At 40.9% G+C, this 25,128-nt stretch overlaps 1 protein-coding gene across 14 annotated transcripts in view; it reads right to left on the bottom strand.

Moving 5' to 3' along the window:
• The window catches only part of rims2a (regulating synaptic membrane exocytosis 2a), a 166,965-nt gene that overhangs the window by 53,600 nt on the left and 88,237 nt on the right, over positions 1–25,128 (bottom strand). For 6 of the 14 annotated variants that reach the window (XM_033640888.2, XM_033640893.2, XM_033640894.2 and 3 more), the window contains 12 exons: positions 18,435–18,502; positions 16,639–16,758; positions 14,852–14,951; positions 14,572–14,695; positions 12,698–12,744; positions 12,286–12,398; positions 7,835–7,965; positions 6,887–7,058; positions 6,387–6,540; positions 3,502–3,570; positions 847–985; positions 433–534 (listed from right to left, as the gene is read on the bottom strand). In XM_033640888.2, coding sequence (XP_033496779.2) covers positions 433–534; positions 847–985; positions 3,502–3,570; positions 6,387–6,540; positions 6,887–7,058; positions 7,835–7,965; positions 12,286–12,398; positions 12,698–12,744; positions 14,572–14,695; positions 14,852–14,951; positions 16,639–16,758; positions 18,435–18,502 — 1,339 coding nt within the window. Of the gene's footprint in view, positions 1–432; positions 535–846; positions 986–3,501; positions 3,571–5,157; positions 5,185–6,386; positions 6,541–6,886; positions 7,080–7,834; positions 7,966–10,194; positions 10,243–12,285; positions 12,399–12,697; positions 12,745–14,571; positions 14,696–14,851; positions 14,952–16,638; positions 16,759–18,019; positions 18,232–18,434; positions 18,503–25,128 lie in introns of all 14 variants that reach the window. The other 8 variants (XM_033640891.2, XM_033640897.2, XM_078171968.1 and 5 more) reach the window with 5 other exon arrangements.

Here is a 25,128-nt window from a genome sequence, read left to right as displayed (position 1 = left end):
TACGGATCATACTATTTATTGGCTATTTGCTGTGTTTGTTTGTTTTCACTAGATCATTTCTCTTTTGGAGCTTTGGAATAATAATGTTTGTATATATGATGAGAGGAATATAGAGGAAGCAAGTATTAAGGTAAAAGAAATCTACACCACTGTATCAGCTCAAAAATATTATGATTAAATATTTCCAAGGAATAGATAAAGTTGCTCTTTAACAGCAGGAATAGAAGAAAGATTAAAAGTACTCACACACAACATCATCTTCCAGAGAGTTCAAGGCAGACGGCATCGTGCATAAGTGTATGCGTGCATAAACACCTTCCTGCATGACTACTCAACAGCCCCCACTTGTGCTTGTCAGCATCTGTTCATGCATGCCCGCATATATACATGCATCCACTGCACACAAGTGTAAGCTGGAGTGTGTGTGTGTACCTGTCAGGTGAGTAGTTATCTTCGGACACACTGTGGTGGTCCACTCTAGTGGAGGAGCTGTACTGAGAAGGCCTAAGGTCAAAGGCTGGGTCCAGACTTCTGCTGTGTGACAGAAGTGGACTGGATCACCCCTCATGTAGTTTAAACACCACATACACTGCCCCCTACTGGCCAGGGGGCCTCATTTTTATGTGAGGTGTTCACAGTAACTGCGTGAAATACTGCATCCTACATAAGGGCGATGTGGCACTTGGAAGTCAGTACAATCCCTTAACCCTGAAGATCCCTTAGCAACAAAATTAAGGCATCCTCTTTCAACAAGATATCAACAGGGTGTTAAATACATCCATATCGAAAACAAAACATAGTGTCCACCCAGACATGAAGCCCAGGAGAGGACTGAGCAATAGTTACCTGGAGGGTGGGGGAACACTGGGAGAGCGCGACCGTGCCCGGTTAATATCGGCCGACCGAGAGCAGTGGTTGGACGACATCACCTGCTCAGGGACAGACAATGTGGAGCTCTGGAAGTCTCTGCCATTTGGCCGGTAGTCTGTGAAGACAAGACAGAAAGGGAAGGATGGAGGGACACAATGAAGAGGGAGAGGGTCTTGGTTTTTCAATATGGTTTTGTATTAATGTTCTGAAACCAAAAATACTGCAGCGGACAAATACAATCGTAACACTAAAATATGCTAATTTAACTTCAACACCGTGCGAATTCTCTGCGAGTGACATAGCTACTCTGCAGCACTTGATAATAAAAATGATGATAGTTAATGCTGCAGATCCATTTTAAACCCACCCTGTAATAACATGGAAGAAACAGACCAAACTTTATAAAACTTGTGCTAAATGCTAATCTACACAGGCATAGCTTTTCATTATGCTGAGTCTCTATATTCCAAAAGATGAGGACTAAGTTTCAATAAAGGTGGAATTCATCTGCTGTGTTAACATTGTGCATTAAACATGAAAATAGCCTTTTAGAAAATCAGAAACATTATAATGAATTTCTCTGCAAGACTGATTAGTCCACTGAACTTGAAAGAGTTCATTAACCGTTAATCAGACATGGCTAGCAGCCGTGGTTAAGGTCAATGCCTAGCACTATTAAAGTTGATTGATATTCAATAGAGTGTATAGCACATTAAAATGAGTTAAAGAAAACCCTGAATCAAAAGTTGGAAAAGTAGGAAAGGTAGGAAAAATTGGAGGCAATCATAAAGAAATGTTGACCTTCACTTGAGGAATTCTGACATATAAATATGATAAGATGGGAGGCAGCTGTGCATAATGGTTACAACAATATTTTAAACTAAATGATCCTTCTTGATTGCAAGTGGATGCAAGTCAGATTCTGAAATACTGAATATTACATTGCCACATACTGTACTTCTACCATTTTCATACAGATTCTAATAAACAAAAACTACAAAAAAGAATAAATGAACAATATATTTGCTTCATTATGATGCAGATTAGATTTAACAAAGAACACATCTGCCATTTCTAAACAGCAGCTCCAACACAGAGCCTCCTGCAGCAGAGCAATCAACTTCCATGCAGAGCCAAATTAAATCTATTCTTCGTCTTGACATGCTGCTTCACGCATGAGTACAGTCTGCCTGTTAAGCACATACAAAGAGGAAAACCTTTACTGACAATTAATAGGATTTAACAAGAGGAGTGGGCTGCATCAGAGTGAAAGTGGGGAACACAACTGAGGGTCAAAGCAAGATAAATGTACTGTACAAATGTTAAAAATTTGACTTTTCACTTCTAAATTTCTATTGCATCAACAGAGTCCAATAACAGAAATTATATTTGGTAAAACAGGATTCAGTATGCATAACCTGCTCATTAATTACTGGTGTGCAGTTTGCTATTAAAAATGCCTGCTGTGCTGTATGTACTAGACAATTAGAGACCTGGCAGTTAATGTACCATAAGATAAAATGCAAAGAAAACATGTTTTTCTTCCCCATTTGAAAGTAAGAGTGTCAGCAATTTAATGCAAAGACTGCAGGCTAAACTGAGATGTGCTGGAGCCTGTGTTAAGAGGAGGGTGCGACCAGAGCTGAGCAAAGGGGTATTTTCCTTTACTGTGAATGAAGTGAAGGTGACTGGCATGGTGAGGCAGTGAGGGGCTGATGAGAATGTTAAAGAGGCTGGAGGGGGATTTCCCTCAGCTACAGTATCATCAGTGAGCCCAGGCTGATGCTCTGTCTGTCTGTCAGGCGTTTGCTACAGTAACTGAATCTATTCTCTTCTCTGTCCAAAGCATTTCTTCTCTATGTCTCACATTCTTTCCCTCTCCTCTTCTCTCTGGCCAGTATCTGCAAATGGGGATATGAAACATTACCACACGCTAAATCAACAGTGCAGGCAGTCTCCATCCTGCAATTTACCAACAGCTTTCCTGCAAACAAGGTCAGGAGAATTTCTTTGGTCTTTAGGTGACAGAAAAAGAGGGATGATTTTAATTGAAAGAGGATATTAAAGAAAACCACTTGCCAACATTATCGTTTGCATTAGAAAACAAAAGCAAGCCTGTATATTTGTTTTTGTGGCTTTGCCAACTATTTCAGAATAATTTCCTTCGAGGTTGATCTTTCATGTGGGCACATTTCAAGTACTTTTCAGTCTTTCTCTCTGCCTTTTTCTCTGTCTCTCTGGCTGGTAACAGCAGAGCAGAGCTTCTCCTTTTCTGATGTGCAGCGTGGGCGTGCTGCTGGAGCCTCAGTGAGTACAGCAGAACAGCAACTAGCAGTGCAGAGGCAGACAAAATCTCAGTGCTCCCTCGCTGTGCTGCTGCTGCTGATGGGCTGCAGCGTTTTACCCTGCTAATATGATATATAACAGTGTTATACGCTGTTCAAGCCTAGGAAGCATTTGATGGATGGTGACATGTAGTTGGGAAGGTTAAGATAAACTTTAAAAAATACAATATCGCCTGGTGAAACATCTCATTAAACATTAAAAACTATTTGTCACTTCACCTCCAGACTGGCTGGAGTGGAGTGATTTCATGCACTCATAAGTGTTAATATGACAATAATATATTACCTGTTATTACCCCAACACCATCTTCACAATCATAGTCTGAGATCTCACTGTCACTTATCCTCTGGGATCCTTCAAAATAAAGAGACACAGAGAAATGTTGGAAAACACAGAAGAAACAAGGGAGTGCAGAACTGAATAAGGAGACAAAGAAAAAGAAGGGGCTGCAGGGGGAAGAAGTCATTTCATTCCCTAGTTCATTTATTCACCCATTTTTTTGTATTAGCTTCTTTGGTCTGACTGTAATCTTTATTGGTTAAACTGAAGGATCTAATGGTATCCAATAAGACATACACCCTATGTACTCACATCACAGCACTCCACAAATACAACAAACAGTCCAGCAAGAGAGTGTTTTGTATAATATATGTGAAACTATGTGCCAGCTGTAACGAATAATGCTGCATTTCACTGCTCCACTTCAACGAAAAACAACATATCTCTCTTCATCTCAGCTGTGGCACTCCTGAATGATACATTCAATCATTTAATTTACACGTGAGGGTGGGGGTGGGAAAAGTGATATGGTGTCACAACTCTTTCTTCATCTCCCCCAGTAGCCTTATCACCCCTCCCTGCCCCCTCTCTTTAAAGAATGACCCCCTCCCTGAAGCCCCCCCTACCACCTTCACCGTTCAGTCAACTTAAATCAGCTGGACAAGTGTGCTTTATCAGAAATGACAAGTGCTGCACTCTGGCAGTGCCGCTCCCAACCTCTCATCTCAGTTGGCTGGAGACTTTTTACAGCTGTCAGCTCTTTCACCTCACACTTACACAAACGCCCAGAAAATCATCCTGGTGGGGGAAGCGAGCAAGCCTTAAGTGTCTTGTAGAAGCAGCACAGTGAAGCAGTCCTGCATAGCACAGACTACAGTACAGTCCTCTAAAGCATGTTAACCAGTATCTGGTCAAAGAATGTAACAATGTTGAGAGAGGGGCCATAAAATGAGCTATTTTGGGGTTTGGTTAGAGGAAATACGATGCTAGAAAATTATGTTTTATGCATAAAGATAATCAAAGCGTTTTTTTCCCCTTTCTCTAACAAAATATATCACCACTGTTCTGAAAGATTAAGAATAGTAAGTAAGTGCCACACCAGCAACAGAGTCATCTAATGTATCCCATGACAATTTCAAGAACATACTCACAAAAATAGTCACACAAACACAAGCAAAGTAGAATGGGCTGCAAAGTTTGACAAATATTTTGTGCATTCTTAAAGGGGGAAATAGTGGTAGCGGGCAAAATAATAAAAGAAAATATGCATCACAGAGGAAAAACAAGTGGTCAAAATCAAAGTATATTGTGTCTGCCAGGACTGGCCTGGGTTTTTAGAACATCACGCTTTGCAGGATACAGTTTTGGGTTGCGGGATAGGATTGTGAGATAGTTCACAGGTGAGTACACAGAGAGGGAGAGACCACTGTGTCCTAAATCTCTGTTTCCCTGGAGTGTGCACGTGTCTGATACCCTGTGTGGATTTTAAACAAGCAGTGTAAAATTTACACCAGATCCCGCTCATTGAATATCATGCAAGGTAGCAGAGACATGCACCCTTCATGGGAAAAGGGCGGAGAATCAGGGCATAAGGATGCATGGACAGAGAATACTCAGATGCTCCACAGAGTAGCACTGCCTGCGAGCGCAGGGGGCCTTTACCTGAGTTGTATGAATATGAGCCTTTGTCTGTAAAAACAGAAGCAGTAAGGTTGATGTGACATGCATGACAAAAACAAAATCTGCATAAACTACAACGGATATTAAAGCTTTGATAAAACCAGTGGGACCAGAATCATATTGTATTTGGACCCTTATTTGTAAACAAGAACAATTGCAAAAATTATACTTATTAGGAATGAGAAAACTGATCAAGCCTAGATCTACTATATGAAGGAACAGAGCTTGATCACTCACTTGAAATAATTACTGAAATACTGAAAGAATTTGGAATCACTGAAGTCATCTTGGTTTTATCCTGACTCTATTTACCTGAACACTACTCACTGGCTGTCTTGTAACCGCATTGTTCCTTGCATGCCAGTTCTGGCAACAAAGTCCATGTCAGCATTGACTTATATAGAAGTAATCCTTCTCAACCATCGCTTATGACCCACAAGAAGCGCGTGGCGGTGTATCTATCTGCAGAGACTCTCTCCTCTGCCTGTATTTTCTTCTTATATTCTGTGTTTGAAACGTTTATAGCTGTGTACCCCACAGAGCTCAGATGAGGTCAGGGCTTTATAAAAAGGTAGTGACCAGGTGCCAGACCATAAACAGCAAAAGTCCAAGAGACACAGTGTAGAAAAATGCAAATATAGCAAGGCGAAAGGCCAAATGAGAATGAATCTGGGGTTGGCTTTTACTTTCATTTTCTCTGGTGAGCGTGTTTACAAACAGTAACTGACAATCCTGCATTGTATACCTTTAAAAACACTTTTACTGTGGGAAATCAACATAAATTGACCTACTCAGTGCCACAGTAGCATCACCTGAACATTGGAATATATTTTTGTCTTTAAAGGATTTCACATGTTGTGCCCTATTTCTTGCACTGGGTTTATGCTGGTAAACTAAGACTGCAGGATCAGAATGAAAAGTACAGAATGATCCTCCCTATGTTCACATGGGCAGTGCAAACAAAATGAAAAATGTCTTCAATTATTCTTCATTCTTACTTTAATTTGTAGCCACATAATCTGGACTTGGTGTACACAAGTGTTAAAAAGATTGTTGAGTAAGTTTCGAAATATAGTCACACGACATTATGTCCTGTCTTTGTTTTTGTAAAGTTGTAAAGTTATTAAAGTCTAGCTTGATGGTTAGCATATGGATTGATATGAAGATATCAGTAAGAGGTGTGTGACATGTGTCAGTGATGGTTTACATACTCTGGAGCCGTCGTGTTGGACTCTCTCCATGGAGCTGCCTGCGCTGCGTGTTCGGGGAGGCACGTGGGAGCGGGATGGAGGACACATCGTGGGTTTGTAGCTTGTACCAGTGGGGCTCATCATCCAGAAGAGCTGTCTCCAGCTCTATGAGGATCTACCAGAGGAAAAAAAATGGTCAAAACATGTCTTCATTCTAGTGGTTAAAAACTAATATAGTTTTTCTCAATGATGGAAATACAGCAACACACACTGCCACAGTACTCATAGAGCACCCACAGTTAGAATCAGTCCCTTCACTGTTGCCAAGGTGTGTTTATTTATCGTATAGGTTTAACACAGTAAATAAAAACATCAAAGCCGTTGTCCATGTTGGACAAGGACTGCGCCACCAAAAACCTTGTAAGGGCCAAGAGCTTTATTAAGAGCTTGACCCCATTCAAGAGGATTAGCTGAGATACTGTCAGTGAGTGTCCCTGATGGGTGGGGTTTAGTTTTCTTACCTCTCCCAGGAATTCGCTCTCCTCCTCCCTCACCCTGGCTTGGTCCCACAATGTGATCTCCAGCATGCGCTCCCGAAACTCCCGCCGGTGCACCGGCGAATACATAAAGGTCTGGTTCCATTTGGGCTCTAAGGATTTCTTTACTGTTTTTGTTCTCCTCTTGCTTTTGTCGCTGGAGGAACAATAATTCAAACTGTTTTTATTTACAACCATGATAGGGGAGAGCCACGAATACAACAGATCAATAACACAACACAGCACAGAGCACATCACGTCGACATGCTGATGATGAGAATGAGATGGCGAGATGATTGTACTATCCCCCAGAAAATGTTCCGCTTCTTGCAGTCTTTATCAGTGCATGACAAAGAACTGCCTAACATGATGCAAAACTGCAGTGAATGACCAACAAAGTAATTAGATGCATCCACATATATCTGGAAAGCCTTCCTGATGCTAATGGCCAAAAACAATGAGACATGATATTGTGACATCACATCACTGTTCCAAAAAATCCACACTAATACACAATCCATATTCTAAAATGTATAATAACTTTGTTTGACCCACTAATGTTCAGTTGAACTGAGGTGACATTAAAGGCCTAGTGTGGAGGATTTAGTGGCATCTAGCAGTGAGGTTGCAGAACTGAAACTTCTTCCGTATGTCAAGCGTGTGGGACAACTACAGTGGCTGACTTGCAAACACAAAAACACAAATGACCCTATCTAGTGCCAGTGATTGATATGTCTGTTTAGAGCCATTGTTGAACAACACGGCACACTCAGTGGGAGACAATCCGCTACGAATGTAGATATAGAATAAGTGGCTTTTTCTAGGGTTATGAAAACACCATGATTCTTATTTTAGATGCTCCTAAATCCAACACACTGGACCTTTATATGAGTGGGTGGGTAAAATGGTAATATTAACTGTTCCTTCTCTTACCTTCTATCGGGGAGGAAGTAGATTTTGACATAAGGGTTCCTGGGCCGGCCGTCTTCTCTGGGTGGCAGGTCTTTGGCGCCCAGGATGGTGACAATTAGCTGATGGCCCACTTTGTCATACCACAGTTTGACCTGCAGGGGCAGAGCAAAACAATCCTGCTGAGAGACTGCTTAGGGCCAACAGGAGTAAAACACACAAGAGGGACTAATGCAGGAGAAGACAACTTTATCAAATTATAAATAAATTTATTACAGGTGCACTTGTGTCTTCTTTAATTGAGACCTATCACATTTAACTACAGCATAGAATCTTCTCCTGTATTCACCCTTCAGGGAAAAGGAGGAAGTCTTCCTGCTAAGGTGGTGTCAGCTCACATGCTTGGCGGTGCAATTTATCAGAGCTTAAGTGCTCCTTCAAAATATGGGCTTACTGTATCAATGTTAATATGATATAATAATGCTACAAATGTCAAAATGAGATATTAAAATCTGAGTGACATTTTAGTCTCTGTAGTTAAAGAGACCCTCCTTTAATAAAAAATATGTTCCTTTGTGCATGGTGCTATGCTTATTACACATCTGTGTATTTCTTTTTTTTCCATCGAGTGTTAAACAAAGTATGTCATTAAAAAATTCTCTTTTTACTGAGTGAAATTGAATGCATTTGGCCTGAATGTCATTTTAACTGAAGTGAACTGAGGTGAAATGCTAAAGACAACATGCTCTCAAATTAACAGTGTGCTCTGTTGAAATGATACTGTCTACCAGTGACCACTCTCATAGTGTTCTTTAGATATTCAATGGGCATTGATATGGAGAAATCAATCATGCTGTTGCAAGAGGAATAGAGGACAGTTCACACTAAAAGGGAAGTATGGACTGCAACAGAAGACACTTAGAAGAAGGAAACACTCCAACTGAGGCCTTACAGAAAGTAGATGAAATGAGAAATAAAAACTTCTAAGCTCTTGTCCATACTTCTTTAAAAATATGATCATGGAAAGGGTCTGCACCATTTGAAAATACCAGCTACACATGCAGCAACGCAAGAAAGAGCATTCAAGACAAGTCAATAGATTTCATGTAGGCAAAAACAGACTGCAGAGGGCTTATGGCAAAACAAATTGTACCAAATCATCTCTCAACTTGAAGCCCACCAAAATACCAGATATTGCCAAATAAGAATATACTTTACTGTTCGTGAATTGGTCAAATAGTTCTGAAAATATTCACCTTGATGTTGTGATTTTTATATCAGTACACGTGGTTTGATAGTGAACTACTGAAATACACAAACTTAAGTGGCTTTACAGTCAACTAACTGAAACATACAAGCTTTTCCAAGAGTATACACATGAACACACACACACACACACACACGAAAAAAAACCCTACTTTTTAAATTACCGCCACTCAAACTAAATGTCCATGTTAGACCCCTCTAAATTTGAAAACCCATGCATGATATAACAATAATATTCTCACATCAGATCCATAAAGAGCTTGTTGAGGGTACTTTTAAGCACAACACCACAGATAAATATCCAAAATTCCAAGAACGAGTGTTAACCTTCAAGCTAACTGAAAAAAGAATACAGATACACACAAAGTGTTTCTACTAGATGTCATAAAACAGAAGGCACAGAAAAGACAGAGTGATATTAAAGGTAAAAGATTAAAGGAGACCCTCAGAGCGAAGGAAAGCCTTCAAAACTTTGCCACGTTTGGAGTTTGCTATTTGGGAGGTACAATTTGCTTAAACTCTGATCTGGAAGGGAAAATGCAATTTGGTTTTCAACACAGGATGGTGAACTTGGTATCTTTTCACTGCAACATGAAACTGCAGACCCATCAACCATAAGCTGCTAATAAACATTACTTCATCTCGCACATGGAGGAGTTTTCCTGGAGGTGTGTGGGGGGTTAGAATTATCCAGGCCTGGGTTCATGTCACACTGAAGCAGAAAATAACAAGTCCTTTGTCCTGAGGAAGTTCAGGGAGACACCCTCCTGCATTGCCAAAGATTTAAAATGCATGACACAAAGTACGGTCAAGTACTGGTGTCAAATTAGGCAATGGAAGAGTGTCTCTTTAAATGTGTTCAGATTAGTTGAGCATGCACTACCTAGGAATAATGAGGTGAATGGGTTAAAATGAGTAATAATAACTCTCATCATAGCAGTGATATCAAGAAATCAAATTGAAGAAAATGACACAATGCACTGCACTGAGAGGGAAACTTGAAGCTGCCATTTCCCCGCGAATGCATTTTCCAAAGTATGGAAACAGAAAAAAGGCCAGTCAACAGTCAATGAGCAAAGACCAAATAGAGATTGTGCCCTTCAGACAGGGCCCATTACCTGGACCCTAGGGGCAAAAGGCGTTGTTCTTCTACTAAGGCTTTGGCTCTGGATAAGCAAAATTAAACAGCAAAAAAAAAGAAAAAGAAATAGAAAAAAGAAAAGAAAATGCAATAAAACTGAAACCCCACAAAACAACAACAAAAACTCACAATACACTCTAAACAACAACAGAAGTTTGTAGTTTTAGATGGGCAATTTAGGCCAGTGGGTTTAGTCTTATTTTACTTTGTCATATTTCTTTATTATAGTTTTTCTTCTCTGCTTTTCTGATTAGTTATCCCTGAGCTTCTCTGCTCTGCATAGGCCCTTTGTAATTATCAGTGCCTCACGATCATATCTCTCTCTCTGCTCTGGACCTTTTCTCCTCTGCTTCAGAGCTTGCGTCACAGTCACGTTAAACCCTTGTTATCCCTAAACACAATTTAAGACTGCTCCAAAAAGATCATATTGACAGCTCTTTACTGTGTAGAATTACTCATCATGCACTGCAGATCTGACGAGGTTTAGTCAATGAACTGAACTGTTTCACTAATCAGTTGTTTTGGAAACATATGAAGCATCTGGCCAGAAACTGGGGTTTGCAGAGCTTATTTTTAATTGGCTGACACAGTATTCAAGGTATCAATATAAGTGAAATGACTACAGTCCACTACAGCAATTGGAATCAGCCTTTTTCCTGATGTACCAAATCACCAAACGCTAATAATACTTGGAAATGTTCAAAATTTAAAGGGACAGTTCACACCCAACATTAAAAAAAAAACATATTTTTCCTCTTGCCTGTAGTGGTATTTATCAATCTAGATTGCTTGGTGTGAGTTTCTGAGTGTTGAAGATAGCGGCTGTAGAAATGACTTGAATATAATGGAACTAGATGGCAGTCAACTTGTTGCACTCAAAGCTCCAAAAAAATGCATTTGAAAAACTTAACAGCAATATCACTCTCTAGAAATCATGACCTGGTTACCCAAGATAATCATTATATTTGAGAGAAGGCAGACATCTCTACGGCAAATATCTTCAACACTCAACAACTCACACCAAAACAATCTAGACTGATAAACAGCACTATAGGTAAGGGCTCATTCATGTTCAACATTAGCTATGTATACAGACATGAATGGAGCCATCTGTCTGTCCTCTGTGTTCATTTCATCCATATTTGTTCACGTTTTCTGAAAGCTTACACATACAGATGAAACAGAGCAGTACCACCGCAGATCGTGGAGGCAGTGTAGTGTAGTTCAAGCCAGATACGACTAGGAGACAACAAAGACATTTAAAAAATGGCAGAATGGAACGAACTGGTAAGTGGAAAGTATTCTTTGTCCACATTTCTACCAATGTATTTAATGGCCTCACAGACCAACGCCATCTATTCTATTGCATCTGTTTAAAGGTAAAGCGTTGCCATCTTTGTTGTTGTCGAAAAGTTTTGACTCTGCCCCCTAGAGCTATATAGTGGATGTATCTATGCCATCATAAAGGATGTATGGAAGTATGAGGACACTGATGTTTTGAAATTAATGAATCTATTTATGTAAGTGAAGGGAGTATAAATGAGCCTCACAAGGAAAAATGTTTATTTTTGATTTTGGGGTGAACGTTTCCTTTAAGATTGTGAGGATTGGCAGTAGTATCAGGCTTCAAATCCAATGTTGTGAGAAAAATGTGTCCTAGAGGTGTTGACCTAGATGCTGAAGCTATTTCCCTGCTGGACCCTAAATTTGAGAGTTGATTTATCTCTTGCTTAATGCAGCCCTTTACCCATTTACCCCAGGAGGGTTTTTACACTAGATAATGGACAACACACACAGTAACCTGATCTACAATCCTGTGCTGGGTTGGTAAAGGGCCAGCTGAACAGGCAGAGTGAGAGAGCTGTGCCTGGTAGCCCAGTGGCTTGAACCAGGATTTAGGTTACACTTTGAGTTGCATTATAAATGCACAATGTGAGTATGGTAGTGCATCCCAAAATATACTTATATGAACTTAAGAATCCATATTACTCATAGCAAAGCAATCTTACAGTTCAGTCCCTCCAGAGGATTTCAAATGTGGTCTGTATGTCATGCTGAGGTCACTTACTGAGAGCTGTCCTGACAGGTACTGGGGGGCGTCCCTCAGCATGCTGGGACTCATGGGGGACGTGACGGAGATGGACGGGCGATCCATTTTCTGAGACTCAAAAGAACTCGAACCTGACAGGGCAGAGACGACACAGTTAGATGATTTGGTAGTGATGTTGGCTTTAGTTTGTGGTTTTAGTAACACCAAGAGATAAAATGAGAGAGGGGGATGGTAGTATGGAGGACAGAAAGACGTGGACAAGAAGAGAGACAGAAAGAAGGCAAGACAGCATGCCATGAGAAAGACAGAGACACAAAGAGGCAGAGTGACAGAAGCAACTCTTAGACATTTACTTCACTTGATGTTTCTGGGCTGATTAATAGGATAAAATGGGATAATGAAATAGGCTAAAGATTCTGACAAGACTCACTTGATTCCAGTTGTGCATGTGTGCTGTCTGGTATCCTTGGAATATCTCTGGAAAAAAACACAGAGACAGAGCATGAGTCTATGAGACAGGAGAGAAGGAAGGGATGGAAAGGATCAATTTGAGCTAATGCTGACTGCACTGTGCTCTAATGACCATAAGCACCGCATTAGTCTTCATTCACCCAGCAGCTCCCTCAGCAACACAATGCAGGTCAGATATAGCAAAGGTGTCACTGGTTAGCAAAGCAAAGCAAAGGTGTCACTGGTTATTCCCACAATTTCCCTTTTTCAAAAACAAGAACAGGAGAGAGAAGAAGTGAGGAGGCACGTTCTCATTTTGTTGGGTGGTGTTGTACGGTCCCATATGAGGGCCCAGCCGACAGAGTCGACAGAGCCGGAGGGAGAGGGGAACAGATGCTGAATAAACAAGATAGCACCACTCGTTCACAAACACATTCTGTGAGAACACAAGCTACATTCCCTCTCAGATTTCCTAATTCAAGTCTCCATATTATGGAGAACTCAATTCAAAGTTATTCTGAGCAATGCAGGCAATGACGTGGCCTGAATGAGCCCACAGACAAAAGAACTGTGATTGCTTTACAGAAAAAATATGGATTAAAGTGATGTAGTCACAACTTGATGAATAATTTCTGCTTTAATTGGTTTTAGTTTGGAATATATATGTTGGTCATTCATGTCTACTGTAAGGAATTATTTAAAAAAAAAATCTTTATCTTATCTGAGTGACTGATTCACACCTGAAACACCCAAAGAACAACATTTAACTTAATAAAAATAATTATCCTCTCTAACTGATTTCCATGGTCACATGAGCCTGAAAGCTCTCCCGGTATTCACTTGGTAAGAGGTGGGTAGACACTCTGGACTCTGGAGCTATTCCTGACATAAAAATAAAAGATTTAAGCCATGATGTAACCAAAGAAACGAGGTACTCTGTGCCTGTTGAGATGTTTAAAAAAGTAATATAAACTTAATTCTGTAATTAATTACTCCTTGTGCCTACCACCTGAGTTACTATACGCCAGTGCCCCTTACTGCTCAATAACATCAGTGGCACCACCAATGGTGGCCATGAGGGGCCACCCTGATACCATTGCTGCCCCCCTCCTCATGAAAATGATCAAAAATATTAAGAGGCCTCTGTGTAGTGTTTTTAACCTTAAGGAGGTTTGTTCCTGGTGGAACCTTTTGTTCCTTGCAATCAATGTACTCCTTCAATTTGTAGCTGTATATATATGTCCTTTTTTAGGAAAAGGACATCCAGCCTATTCGAAGAACAATGAATCACCTGACATGTGTAGATACATAACACATTAAAGCAGGATTGTTGTGAAACTCAAAATGTTAACTGCACTGGTGTTAGTCTACACACATCAGATAATAGCGTTAAAGAGAAAATTTGCCACTTTTTATGTGAATGTCTAATCAGTGTTGATGGTAAATGTAATCAACTGAAGCAATAAATCCCTAGGAAATATTTACTGAGAACATAGAGTTTTGCTTGCAGAGCTGTACCGGTAATGACTACATGTACCAGGATGCATTGGGCATGAGCTTGTGACACACCACTGGATATGCACATAAAAGTTGCAAAGCTTTCCTTTTAACTGTAAAATAAGAAACCAAAGTATATCAGTATACAGTCCATGAAGTCTCTATATTGACATAGTTTTTAATTAGCTGAACAGAATAATTAAAATCCTGAAATTAAGTTATGGGCTTTTGGTGTGCCACCCCAAAATTTTCAGTGGGCCCATCTGGCCAAATTTCTGAGGGTGCCACTGAATAACATTCTGCCCCAACAGTCTTGTGAAGAGTACAGTGTGTGTGACAGTGATTGTGAGCTCTCACCCTATAGGCCGTGAGACCACCAGCTCCACCTGCGGCTCAGGCTTGGATTCTAGAATAATATTGTAAACTTCTTTAAATGTGGCTCCTTGTAAAAGCTTCCCATTCCACTCTAGCACTTGGTCACCTGCAAAAACACCATTGATACTGAATGTCACATAGGATGTTTTAATATTCTATGCAAGTGTAGAAAACACACATGATCATGTTCCTCCAGAGCATACTGAATACTACCAAATCAACTAATTACATTTCTATAAAAGTGTGTGTGTGTTTTCAATACCTGGTCTAAGGTGTCCAACAGTGTCTGCTAGACTTCCTTTCCTCACTTTAGTGATAAAAGCACAAAGTCTACCAGATTCTGTCATCTTGCCGCCCACCACCTGTAGAAGAAGAGAGGTAACTGGATTAGCACTGAAATAAATGTGAGAACTCAACTTGGATTTTTATAACTGTAGCATTCATGTGCCACGCAAACTCTTAATGACAAAACCTATGAAGTTGTATCACGTGCATTGCAGCTTGCAGAAGAGGACAGATTGTTTTCCCTCAAAGTATCTTGTTGATGTCATGGCTTTAGCTTTTGCCTGCAAGGTATGAATCCTCAATGAAAGCATTAAGGAGAGGGGTCAATCGTAAAAGTGCATTTCTGTTTTTAAAAAATGTTCAGGGCAATGGCTTCTTCCCCAGGGACACACTCTGGAGCTGCTCTGTGGTTCTGTAACAGTGCAGGCCCGTGGGCTAGAGCCGTACTGTACAGTCCTGAGCTGCTGTACTCCACTCTGCTCAGCTTACATGGGCATCATACAAATAAAAATCCCTCTTAATGGCAACTGAATGCCAACATACAAAGGAGCTTAGGGAAGTCTGCTAAATGAAATGGCTTTATGTAACAGGCAGGAGCCAGAGAAGGAGGCTCACAGAGAGAAAGAGAGAAAGAGAGAGAGAGAGAGAGAGAGAGAGAGAGAGAGAGAGAGAGAGAGATGGACAGTGAGGGCGAGGCTGGCAGCCTGACTGATGGACTGACTGGCTGGATTGCCGAGTTGGTTGGCTGCTGCTGAGCGGACAGAAACGCTCGGAGGCACTGAGAAGACACAAACATGCCATTTCAGGAGGCTCATTCAATCAGTAATGATTTTTCCCCATCCTACTGCTCTCTGTTCTCTCTCTTCATGGCCCACCATGCTCCTCTGGACTTTGGCTGCTCAGCTTTTTTTTTTTTTTTTTTTTTAAACCATTGTCCACCACCTACAGATTTATGCACCAGTGAAAAGGGAAGGGAAACCAAAAAATCTACCACAACAGAAAATCTTTTATATTCTGTCATGACAACTGCAGTAACAGACTAAAATGTTTAAATCATGTAATGCAAAATTAGGATGAACAGAGGGAGGCTGTACAGCACTAAAGGCATGAGAAAAATACACACATCAAGCATAAAATGTGAATACCTAGGGAACTGTGATGGTACAATTCAAAATATAACACTGCATTAACTGTGCAGAACAAATAATACTTTAATTGTCAAATTCGGGCAACAGTGACAGGTTGCAGAGCGACTTGTTTCCTCTGGGCTGCCGAATGCAGTTCATTAAAAGTAGTTCAATGTGAGTGAGTTCAGAAAATTATACAGCTCAATATGAAACACTGCTCATTAATATTCATCAGGAACATAATCAAGTCTTTAATGAATATTAATACTGAGTAGCACTATGATGTGATCAATAATTGGAAGCTAAGGAGAAAATCAGCGAGCCACACACACACAAAAATAACAGAATAGTAGAATTCACAGCTGAAAATTATAATACTGTTAACATAAATGTACAACCAATGCTGTACCTGTAACATTTTCCCACACATATTTTGTGTAGGCCTACTATATGCTAAATATGCATATGTTAAAACCCGACTGTAAGTATAATGATGATTGTATAACAGAAAGTCTGATCGTCCAGGACCATAGTTTGTTTAGTATTTGGATGTGTTTGCATCACACCTTCAGACACACACACACACACACACACACACACACACACAGATGGGTAGACAGAATCTTTACAAGCTCACCTTTAGACCAAGCAGAGCTCCTGAGTCTCGAGGCACACTTCCATCTTTCATGCGCTTGTTGAGTAAAATACGCCCTATTAGGCGATCCCCATCTTTGGACGGCTGCCACGTCACCGGGTGCTACAAGGTCAGAGCAACAACATACCTATTATTTAACAACTCATCCACTTGAATTTGATTACTTTAGACCAAAGCAGACAACTGTCCACAGCAAAAAGGGGGCATGGGGAAAGTATTTATTCACTCAGGGAAGAAAGTTCACACAAACTCAGATGCGTCATCAACACCGTTTAATTTCTCAGATCAGAACTTGCTCAGTTATTTAAATTCTACAAGGTGGATTATTGTATTCTCAAGCTAATAATGGACAAAACTACTGATGAAAAATAACATCTAACACCTCAGTGTTAGGTGTTATTTCCAGAGCTTGTGTGAACCTGCCAGTGTGAGGGTGGAGTGAGCTTCATGCAGCGCCCCATGCAGAGTAAAGCAAGCAGCCCCAACACTCCTCCTCAAACCAGCTCTTCAAACTGGAGCAGGAAGACCAGAGTCTCACTACACACAAACATACAACCACCATCAAGTGGAGTATTGAGGGGAAAGCAGACAGCGAAAAGGGGGGAAAAAGATCATCTATGATACAAGAACAAATGAGGTATACCATGAGTTGCCAGTTTAAATATCAAAAAGGATGAAAAATAGACGGCACAGAATAAAGCATGAGACACAGAGAGGGTGAAATCACAGACGCGCAGTGGAAGGGAAAAAAGAAAAACAAATGTTTTCATTTTTGTGCAAAACAAATCCAGTCTTCCCTGTTTCGTGTGCTTACAATCATTTGGGTTTTGCTATAGAAGTGAGTGGAAAGTTGGGCAGGGGGGCGGGTTCTGTCTGGACTGGGTGCTGTGGGGTAGGGCAGCAGAGTGAGAGGGACGGGCCTGAGTAAAGGTGTTCCTACTGCACTAAACAGGACCGCTGTAGAGCAAGAACACAACATACGGAGGAGAACGAGCATGCAACTAGGAGAGACCCACATTCCTGTGTGCCATGACAAACAGAGAGGTTGTGTGTCAATGCTCTTCTTTAACAACTACTGAAAGATGTGTAGTTTCTGTTTGGGGAGCAAAACAGCAAGTACAAGTAGCAAGCAGAGAGGGTGCCCCCAAAAGACTTTTTCAGCAACACCAAGCAAGGTGGAGCCAAAAGTAACCGAAAAACAAAAAGGAACGAAATCGCAAGAGAAATCAATTTAAACAACGTCAAATAAAATCCAAAAAACAAACATCTCACCTATTTACACTGAGTGACAGAGAGCAAACAAAGACTGGATGGGTAGATCATAAATAATAATAACAAAATGCAGGCTAGATTGTCTCAGTACCTTCTCACTATGGCTATGCTCCTCGTTTAGGGTAGTGCTACTGCACGTATCAACTCCCGAGTCTTTAACCTGCGGTTCACACCATGCCAAGTCCTCTTCAAATGAGTGTCCCCCAAAGCGCACCATTTTCTTTTGCCTCTCAGATAAGGTGTGTGTTGGCTCGGACATAAATGTCTGCTCAATAGTTTTTCTTTTTCCCCTTTGACTGTCCCCTACAGGTGTGGGATAAAAACAGAAAGAAAAACAGAAAAACAACATGCAAAGGTGTAAATAAAACGAAGGAAACATGAAATGACAAAAGACTCTGGGAGAGAGGGGGATGGGGGGAGGAGAGAGACAGAGAGAGGGAGAGAGAGATGGGGGTTAAGGGGCAGGAGGGTGGGGGGAGGTCAAGGCAGGGCTCCACATGTCTCACCAAAGACATTGGGGAGGCCTCGCTGCTATGCCAAGACGCATGGTCCCACCAATGGCCATCCAAATCTCCTGTAAGGTGGGGGGAAAGGGCGCACATACACGAGAGAGGACAGCAAGAGGGACCAGTGAGGACACCACGAACAACAACATACAGGTAGTAACAGCCAGACAAACTCACAGACATAATACAGTACTAAACAAGACATCCAAACATCCATTTATGCACACACACACTCTCACATACTGCTTAAACTGAAAAGTTGATCATCAACTCTAAGATCCCTGTGGAGAAAGAAAGATGCAGCTCAGGTAATAATACATCGAGGATCAATAATGATTTGACCGCCTCCACTCTCTACACTGTACAGTAAAGGAAAGACACAATCCTGCATTCTCAGCCACTTTTAGTAGTATCAGTGTTGACATTCATGACTATATATTTTTCCCTCACCTTGTCCTCATCGCTCCTACAGGACACAGAATAAATCTGTCCTACATCCATCTTTACCCTTGTAAAGATGCTGATGCCAACTCAACACAGACAGGACCATCTCTTAATATTGCTCCCATTATGGGTGTTAACATCAGAATTTATCCTGTGACATTGTTTTAGAATAGTTCAACTTCTACTGGCTTCAGCACTGCATTTCACATTAGGTCTGATTTATTGTGAAACATGCTGTATTCCTACAATACCAAGGAATAGTGCATAGAAGGAAAGGAGCTGTTCCACGATATAACTGCAATCCATTAATCACTCTTCTTTTAAGTCTTGGTCCTGGAATATGACTATGGATGAGGAGTGGCGGCATAAATAAACAATATCAGCAAGAGAAAGAAATTTAAGGGTTTAAGGAAATGTGGTCTTCATCATGAAAAGACTCCTCCACTAATGCCACTTCCATGGGAAGCTGGCTGTCAGTCATCTCAAACATAGTCTCATTTGTTTACAGCAGAGCTGAACGATACGGAAACACAAAAAAAACAAAAACAATATTTTTTAAACAAACCCTCAATATCAAGCAATGATACTGTAGAATTGACAATTGGTGCTTTCACACAAAAAACATTTCCACAGTGAGATTTTTGATAAATAATGATCAGTAATGTGGGTATAAGGATGAAAAGAGTTAAAGCAAATAACAGAGTAGCTAGAACAGTCTGGCAAGTTCAGAGAGTTACATCACTTTACCGTAATGCAGCCTTTAAAACCAGGAAAAGACAACATATCACTAAATGCAAAATCTAAGACAATATCTAGTCTCATATCACTACATCAATATAATATTAATATTTTGCCCAGTCCTTAGAGTATCTGGGTTACTTACAGTGTTTTAAAGTGTAGGTGTGCCAAAGTTCAAAATACCAGGAATAATGCCATATATTTAATGAGTGTGGTTATTGTTTTAGCCATCATTTACCACCTGAACTAATCACAAGACAAGATGCATCAACATCTGGGTGGCTTACAAAAAAACCCTAAATCATTTCCTGGGAACCTAATGATCACTTGTCAGGCAACTGGAATACAAGTGTGTATTTTTCCATTAATTGGTTCAAAGGTGCAGGTTTGTATTAGGCAAACACAATCAGTGAGGAGTTTTGATGAAAACAAGGCAAATATTTCAGCTATTATTTACTCTTCTCTCTACTGAAACATCTTTTAGTTTGATCTTAATTTCCATAGAGCAACCATTAAAAGCTCTTTGGTAGATTCCTAAATACAAATCAGCAGACAACTCACATTTTGTTCAAACAAAGTTAGCATAATGCTATCTTATCCTACAGTAGCTGCATCTGTAGCAGGGAGCAGGGCAGACCTCTAATGTGTTTAACTGGGGATTCAGATTGCAGTGCCACACAGCCTTAACTGACCTCAATCTAAAGTGCACCAGGGAGACCTTTTAAAGATGAGGCTCTGATTACAACTTCTGTAGTAACACCAGTGGACACACAGCTTTGTGAAACAAGGGCTGGGCAAGTGGTTATAATGACATTAGGTGGTACAGATGGAGGTTTCAGGGATTTCTTTTAACTTTTTCTCATCAGTCCAGCTGGAGGCTTAGAGAGGAACTGATGGTGGTTAGAAACCTCAGGCGAGGAATCAAGACCTATAACCCTACATTATCTCTTGCTGCAGATTTGATGCTTCCGTCAAAACAAACAGCTAAAAAGAGCAGACGCACACATCTTATGATACAAACAGCAACTCACTGTGAGTATTTGTTCTGGTGCAAAGCTATGTATGCAAAAGGACTTGTTTTCCCAAGTGGATACACAGAGCAGAGAGATGGAGAGCGCTTTCAATTTGATTAAGAGGCTTAAAAATCCAAGCTAATTAAAAAGAGTGAAAAATATTGAATCTGAAGGTGGTTCTAAGATTCCCACCAGAAAGTAGTAGGGAGGTAAGGGAGACTGAAGGTTGAGGCTGTCCAAAGACAGGGAGAAATTATTTCAGTTGTCAGAGAGATACTGCTGTCTGCCTGACCACTGAGAAACATTTCTTTGTCCTGAGACATTAGTGGGAGGCATTTGTCTGCATTTAACATCCTTGTATGAAGAGGCACTGGACATTTAAATCTTATCTCTTACACTAGAAAGTTATTTTACAATTAAGTATTACAGTGAATGATTTAAGCATATAAAAAATTGTGGTCATTTAAATAACAAATAAATTATTTTTGGTGCTAACAGGTATTCAGCAGACCCTGGTCTCCCACTTGTACATGTGCTGTTGTTGATATGTGTGCTTACATAAATGTAGCATGTAGCTGTAGTGAACCTTAGGGCCGCAGGCACAGGAAGGTCATCTGAAAACACTGCACTTGTGCAACCCCAGGGCCATATACATCACATTTTTCACACTTCACTTGCCCTGCAAAGAGCTGTAGAACCTAATGGATCTATACAGGACAGGCCTCCTTCAAGCATTATCTGGCTGAGGATTCAATCTCAGGGAAATCAGGGAACTCTGATGGAAAGGCATAAAAATAGCCTGCATATGCTCCTGAATGTAGAGGAGGAGGAGGCGAGGGGGGCTTGAGATAAAGAGGAAGGGATTTTCAACATAGAAAAAAAGAAGCTGCACGGAAAAAGAATGCTGTGTAAAGATAGTGTCACTGGGAGTGAATGTAGCCACATGCTTAAATATTCGAACACAGATGATGCAGAAATACAGCACCTAACATACTGACAAAAAAAGACCCTGTTTTAAGGGAGAATTCAGGTTTATTACAACTTAGGTTTTAGTGTCATGGCTTTGTCTATTGTTACTCACTTTATAATGATAACATTGTACTCAATAAAGTAACTGTTGATATCAATGACTGTATATAAGGACGGATGATACGTCTCCACTTCGTCTCACTGTACAAAAATGAAGCTAAAATATGCCCGATATGGCTACCGCCATCTTGAGCTGGTGACGTCATCTGGAGCTAGAGTTCGCACAGTAGCCATCTCCATGATATCGAGTTCCCACCCATATACTCGTCTGACCAATCGCAAGTAGTGCTATTAATCACAGGCACACCAATTGGCACACATTGCTGTCAATTACGACATCACACCCTCTTTTCATAGCATCAAATGACAAATTAAAACCAAACTTATCAGAATAACAAAAACATTAGCATGATAAGGACAACCTTAAATGACAGAGACCATCTTTAAAAAATTTACTTGACATGCACTTTGATGCTTTAGTTTGGCCCATGTCCCATCCGCTAACATGGAGATGGCGGGTGCAATGTGATTATAGTTATAGTAATGATGGTCCAAACTGTAAAAATAAATCTTAACTTGTAATAAACTGTAATATGGTTTTAATAAAGCCATATTGTGTGCCAATATTCGATTTAGCATATTTTCCGTAGCATTATTCAAGTGGGGACAGAGCTTTTGATAGAATTTTTGCAAAGCAGAAGTTGAGTATTTACATTTTCTACAATGCACATTTTTATATTACAAAAATGTTGCACTTCTGACCTTTGCTATTTTTATTGTTTCAACACAATCTTATTAATATTAATATCAATATCCATACCAGACAGCGTAAAACACTCTCCAGTGACATTTCCAAACTTACAACTTTCTCCATCTTCAGAGTTGTGCCTAAGTTGCAAGGTCAGTCTGAGCCAAACAAACAGACCTTCTTCCCTCTCTCCCTCTGCTATCACTATCCATCTATCAGTCTAGGGGAGTGCTAAAACTACTTACTGTACACAGTTATGCACTGTGATAAAACATTATGGATGTCCCCAGACAGGCTTTGCCCTCTGCGGCCCTCTAACCAACAGCTGACAACAGTGATTACCCTCTTTGCCTCCCAGCTGCTATTCTGTCGGCAGCATAAACACCAGAGCCCAGTTCAGCGTGGTAGACACTCTCCATTGAACAAGTCACTTGCCTGATGTGGCCATGATAGTCCAAACAGCTTAAAGCCTGCATTTATGATTAGGAAGAGAAAGAAACATATCATGTAAATCAACCTCTGTTGAAACAGTGAGATGTTTGCATTTATTTGTTGATATTAGAGCTATAGATAGACTAATTTTAGATGCTACATAACTCATCTCAAGTTTTATCAGTCATGGTTATACCTCTACCTGTGCCTGTTCTTCCTCCAATCAAACTCCTCCACCCCCCCACCCCAATCAAAGTATGTCAAAAAGAATCTGATTGGCCGCCAACATGGAGGTACATCCAGTCTTTCCCCTTTCTTTCCCTGAAGCTTTATTAACAGTGGCATACCACAATTGGGCACTGATCCCCAGCGAGGCACTGTGTGGTTTTTCAGGGAGCAGGAAACTCATCACGGCCATAAATTGTGAGCATCAGCAATCTGTGCCCAGCCCTGCCGTTTCGCCCCAACTCCGAGGCCCTGCAAAGTGCTGATTCAGGGCGAAGGCAGAGCGCAGGCAGTGGCGGAGTTCACCACCAGCAGGCTCTCCATCACTTTGACAGCTCAATAAAAACCAGTGTAAACTATTAATTGGATCATTAATTATTGATGCTGTTTTTACTACAATTCAAGGGGCGAGAGCAGAAAAAAGGCAGGGGTGAAACTGTGTGTATGTTTAAACATCGTCACCATGCTAGGAAGGTGATACAGTGTCATATTAAACCCCTGGTGAAGACAGATCTAAAACATGTACTTATATCCTAAAACAAAAGCCCTACAACTAACTTCTACTATTAAGCACAAACACCGGAATATTGCCCATTAGGTTATGAAATTAATAAGAATATTTTCTAACATCCAACTAGAAAGCAAAGCCCACAAACCCAACAGACTTACTGAGGTGCAAAAACGGATCCCAGAAGCCATTATTGAGGATGTAACTTAGGCTGTCACAACACAATGTCCACCTCTCTGCTTGTAGTTAGCCAGCCAGCCTCTCCTTTTCTGTCTGTTCGGCACTATTATGAGACTGCATGTCAGGGGAATCAATAAGGAGGAAAACACAGGCAGAGCACCACCGTGATAAATCAGTCTCCAGTGCTCGCAGGCACAAGCCAGGCCCATTACAGCTGGCACGCCTTCTCTCCTCCAGTCTCCTCCTCCCCTTGGTCTCCCTTCCTTCTCATTCCATCAAGCCCTCCCCCTTACTCAGCGCCCCCCTTGGGGTGTCGGAAATTTGAGGGCATGACATGCACCCTGCTTAGCCTGCTGTTGCAAACCCATTCTCCAGACCCAGTCAAGCTAAGTCCACACACCCAAGATGCTGACAGGCCACGTATGACCAAAAGGTGCCTTCTGCCCTTGTTCTCATCTGTCTCCCATTGTGGCCTCACAGGCAATTGCCATTGGTGTTCTTTGCTTCCCTGCTCCGTTTTTGTTTGTTTTTTTTATTGTCTCACTCCTGGTGAGAGTAAATGTTCTCTACGATTTCTAATTGAAAAGTGCTTGGTTTGCATGCCATAGTACATACAGGAAGATTCCTTGATTGGGTTAGCCTCTAAGACTGAAAAGTTGGTGTAAATCACGAGTGGTGCCTTCATGGGAGCATTAAAAAAACACCTGCGCAACCTGGTTCAGCTGAAATACATCCTTCCCATTTCCACAGTCATGCTAAATTTGTTCCATTCGTAAACTCTATGTGCTGCCAATACTGACTGATTTTTCTTTATGGCTGTTAGAATGACACATGTCTAAATCTGGGGCAGTTTGGATCCCCTCTCTGCTGTCTGTTATATAATTAAGTCTACTTGACAGAGTGCAAACAAGGACACTCTGGTCTAAAATAAATGGTTCAGTAGAATTTTCTGAACCATTTATCAGACTCTCTGCATGCACCATATCACAGCAGCCTTAATTATGTCATAAATTAATGAAACTGCCAATTATAACCAAATAGAGACCAAAGATAGCTCCACATTTTCAGCTGTCCGAGGAAGTTCTGTAGCTAGTGTGGTTTGCTATACTTATTCAGGTCAATAGTTCAGCTCTTTCCTTTGTTTTTCCTCTTTCTCCTACACAGGCTGACCTGTGGAGGAGGCAGACAGAAGCAGACAGAAACAACAGAAACTCTGACCCTCAAAACAGCCTACTTTTCTCCCTATTTTTGTTCCATGGCTACCTGGAAACCTGGAAACTCCCACATCAATAATGTAGCGCTATAGTGCTGGGCTGCTTCCTTTAGTGAGGAGAACAGTTACATAACAGCGCAGACCAACTGAATTCCTCCCCTCTC

This window comes from Epinephelus lanceolatus, chromosome 10 (assembly GCF_041903045.1).
Source record: "Epinephelus lanceolatus isolate andai-2023 chromosome 10, ASM4190304v1, whole genome shotgun sequence".
NCBI classification, from domain to species: Eukaryota; Metazoa; Chordata; class Actinopteri; order Perciformes; family Serranidae; genus Epinephelus; species Epinephelus lanceolatus.
This window is presented reverse-complemented; position numbering and strand designations above follow the sequence as displayed.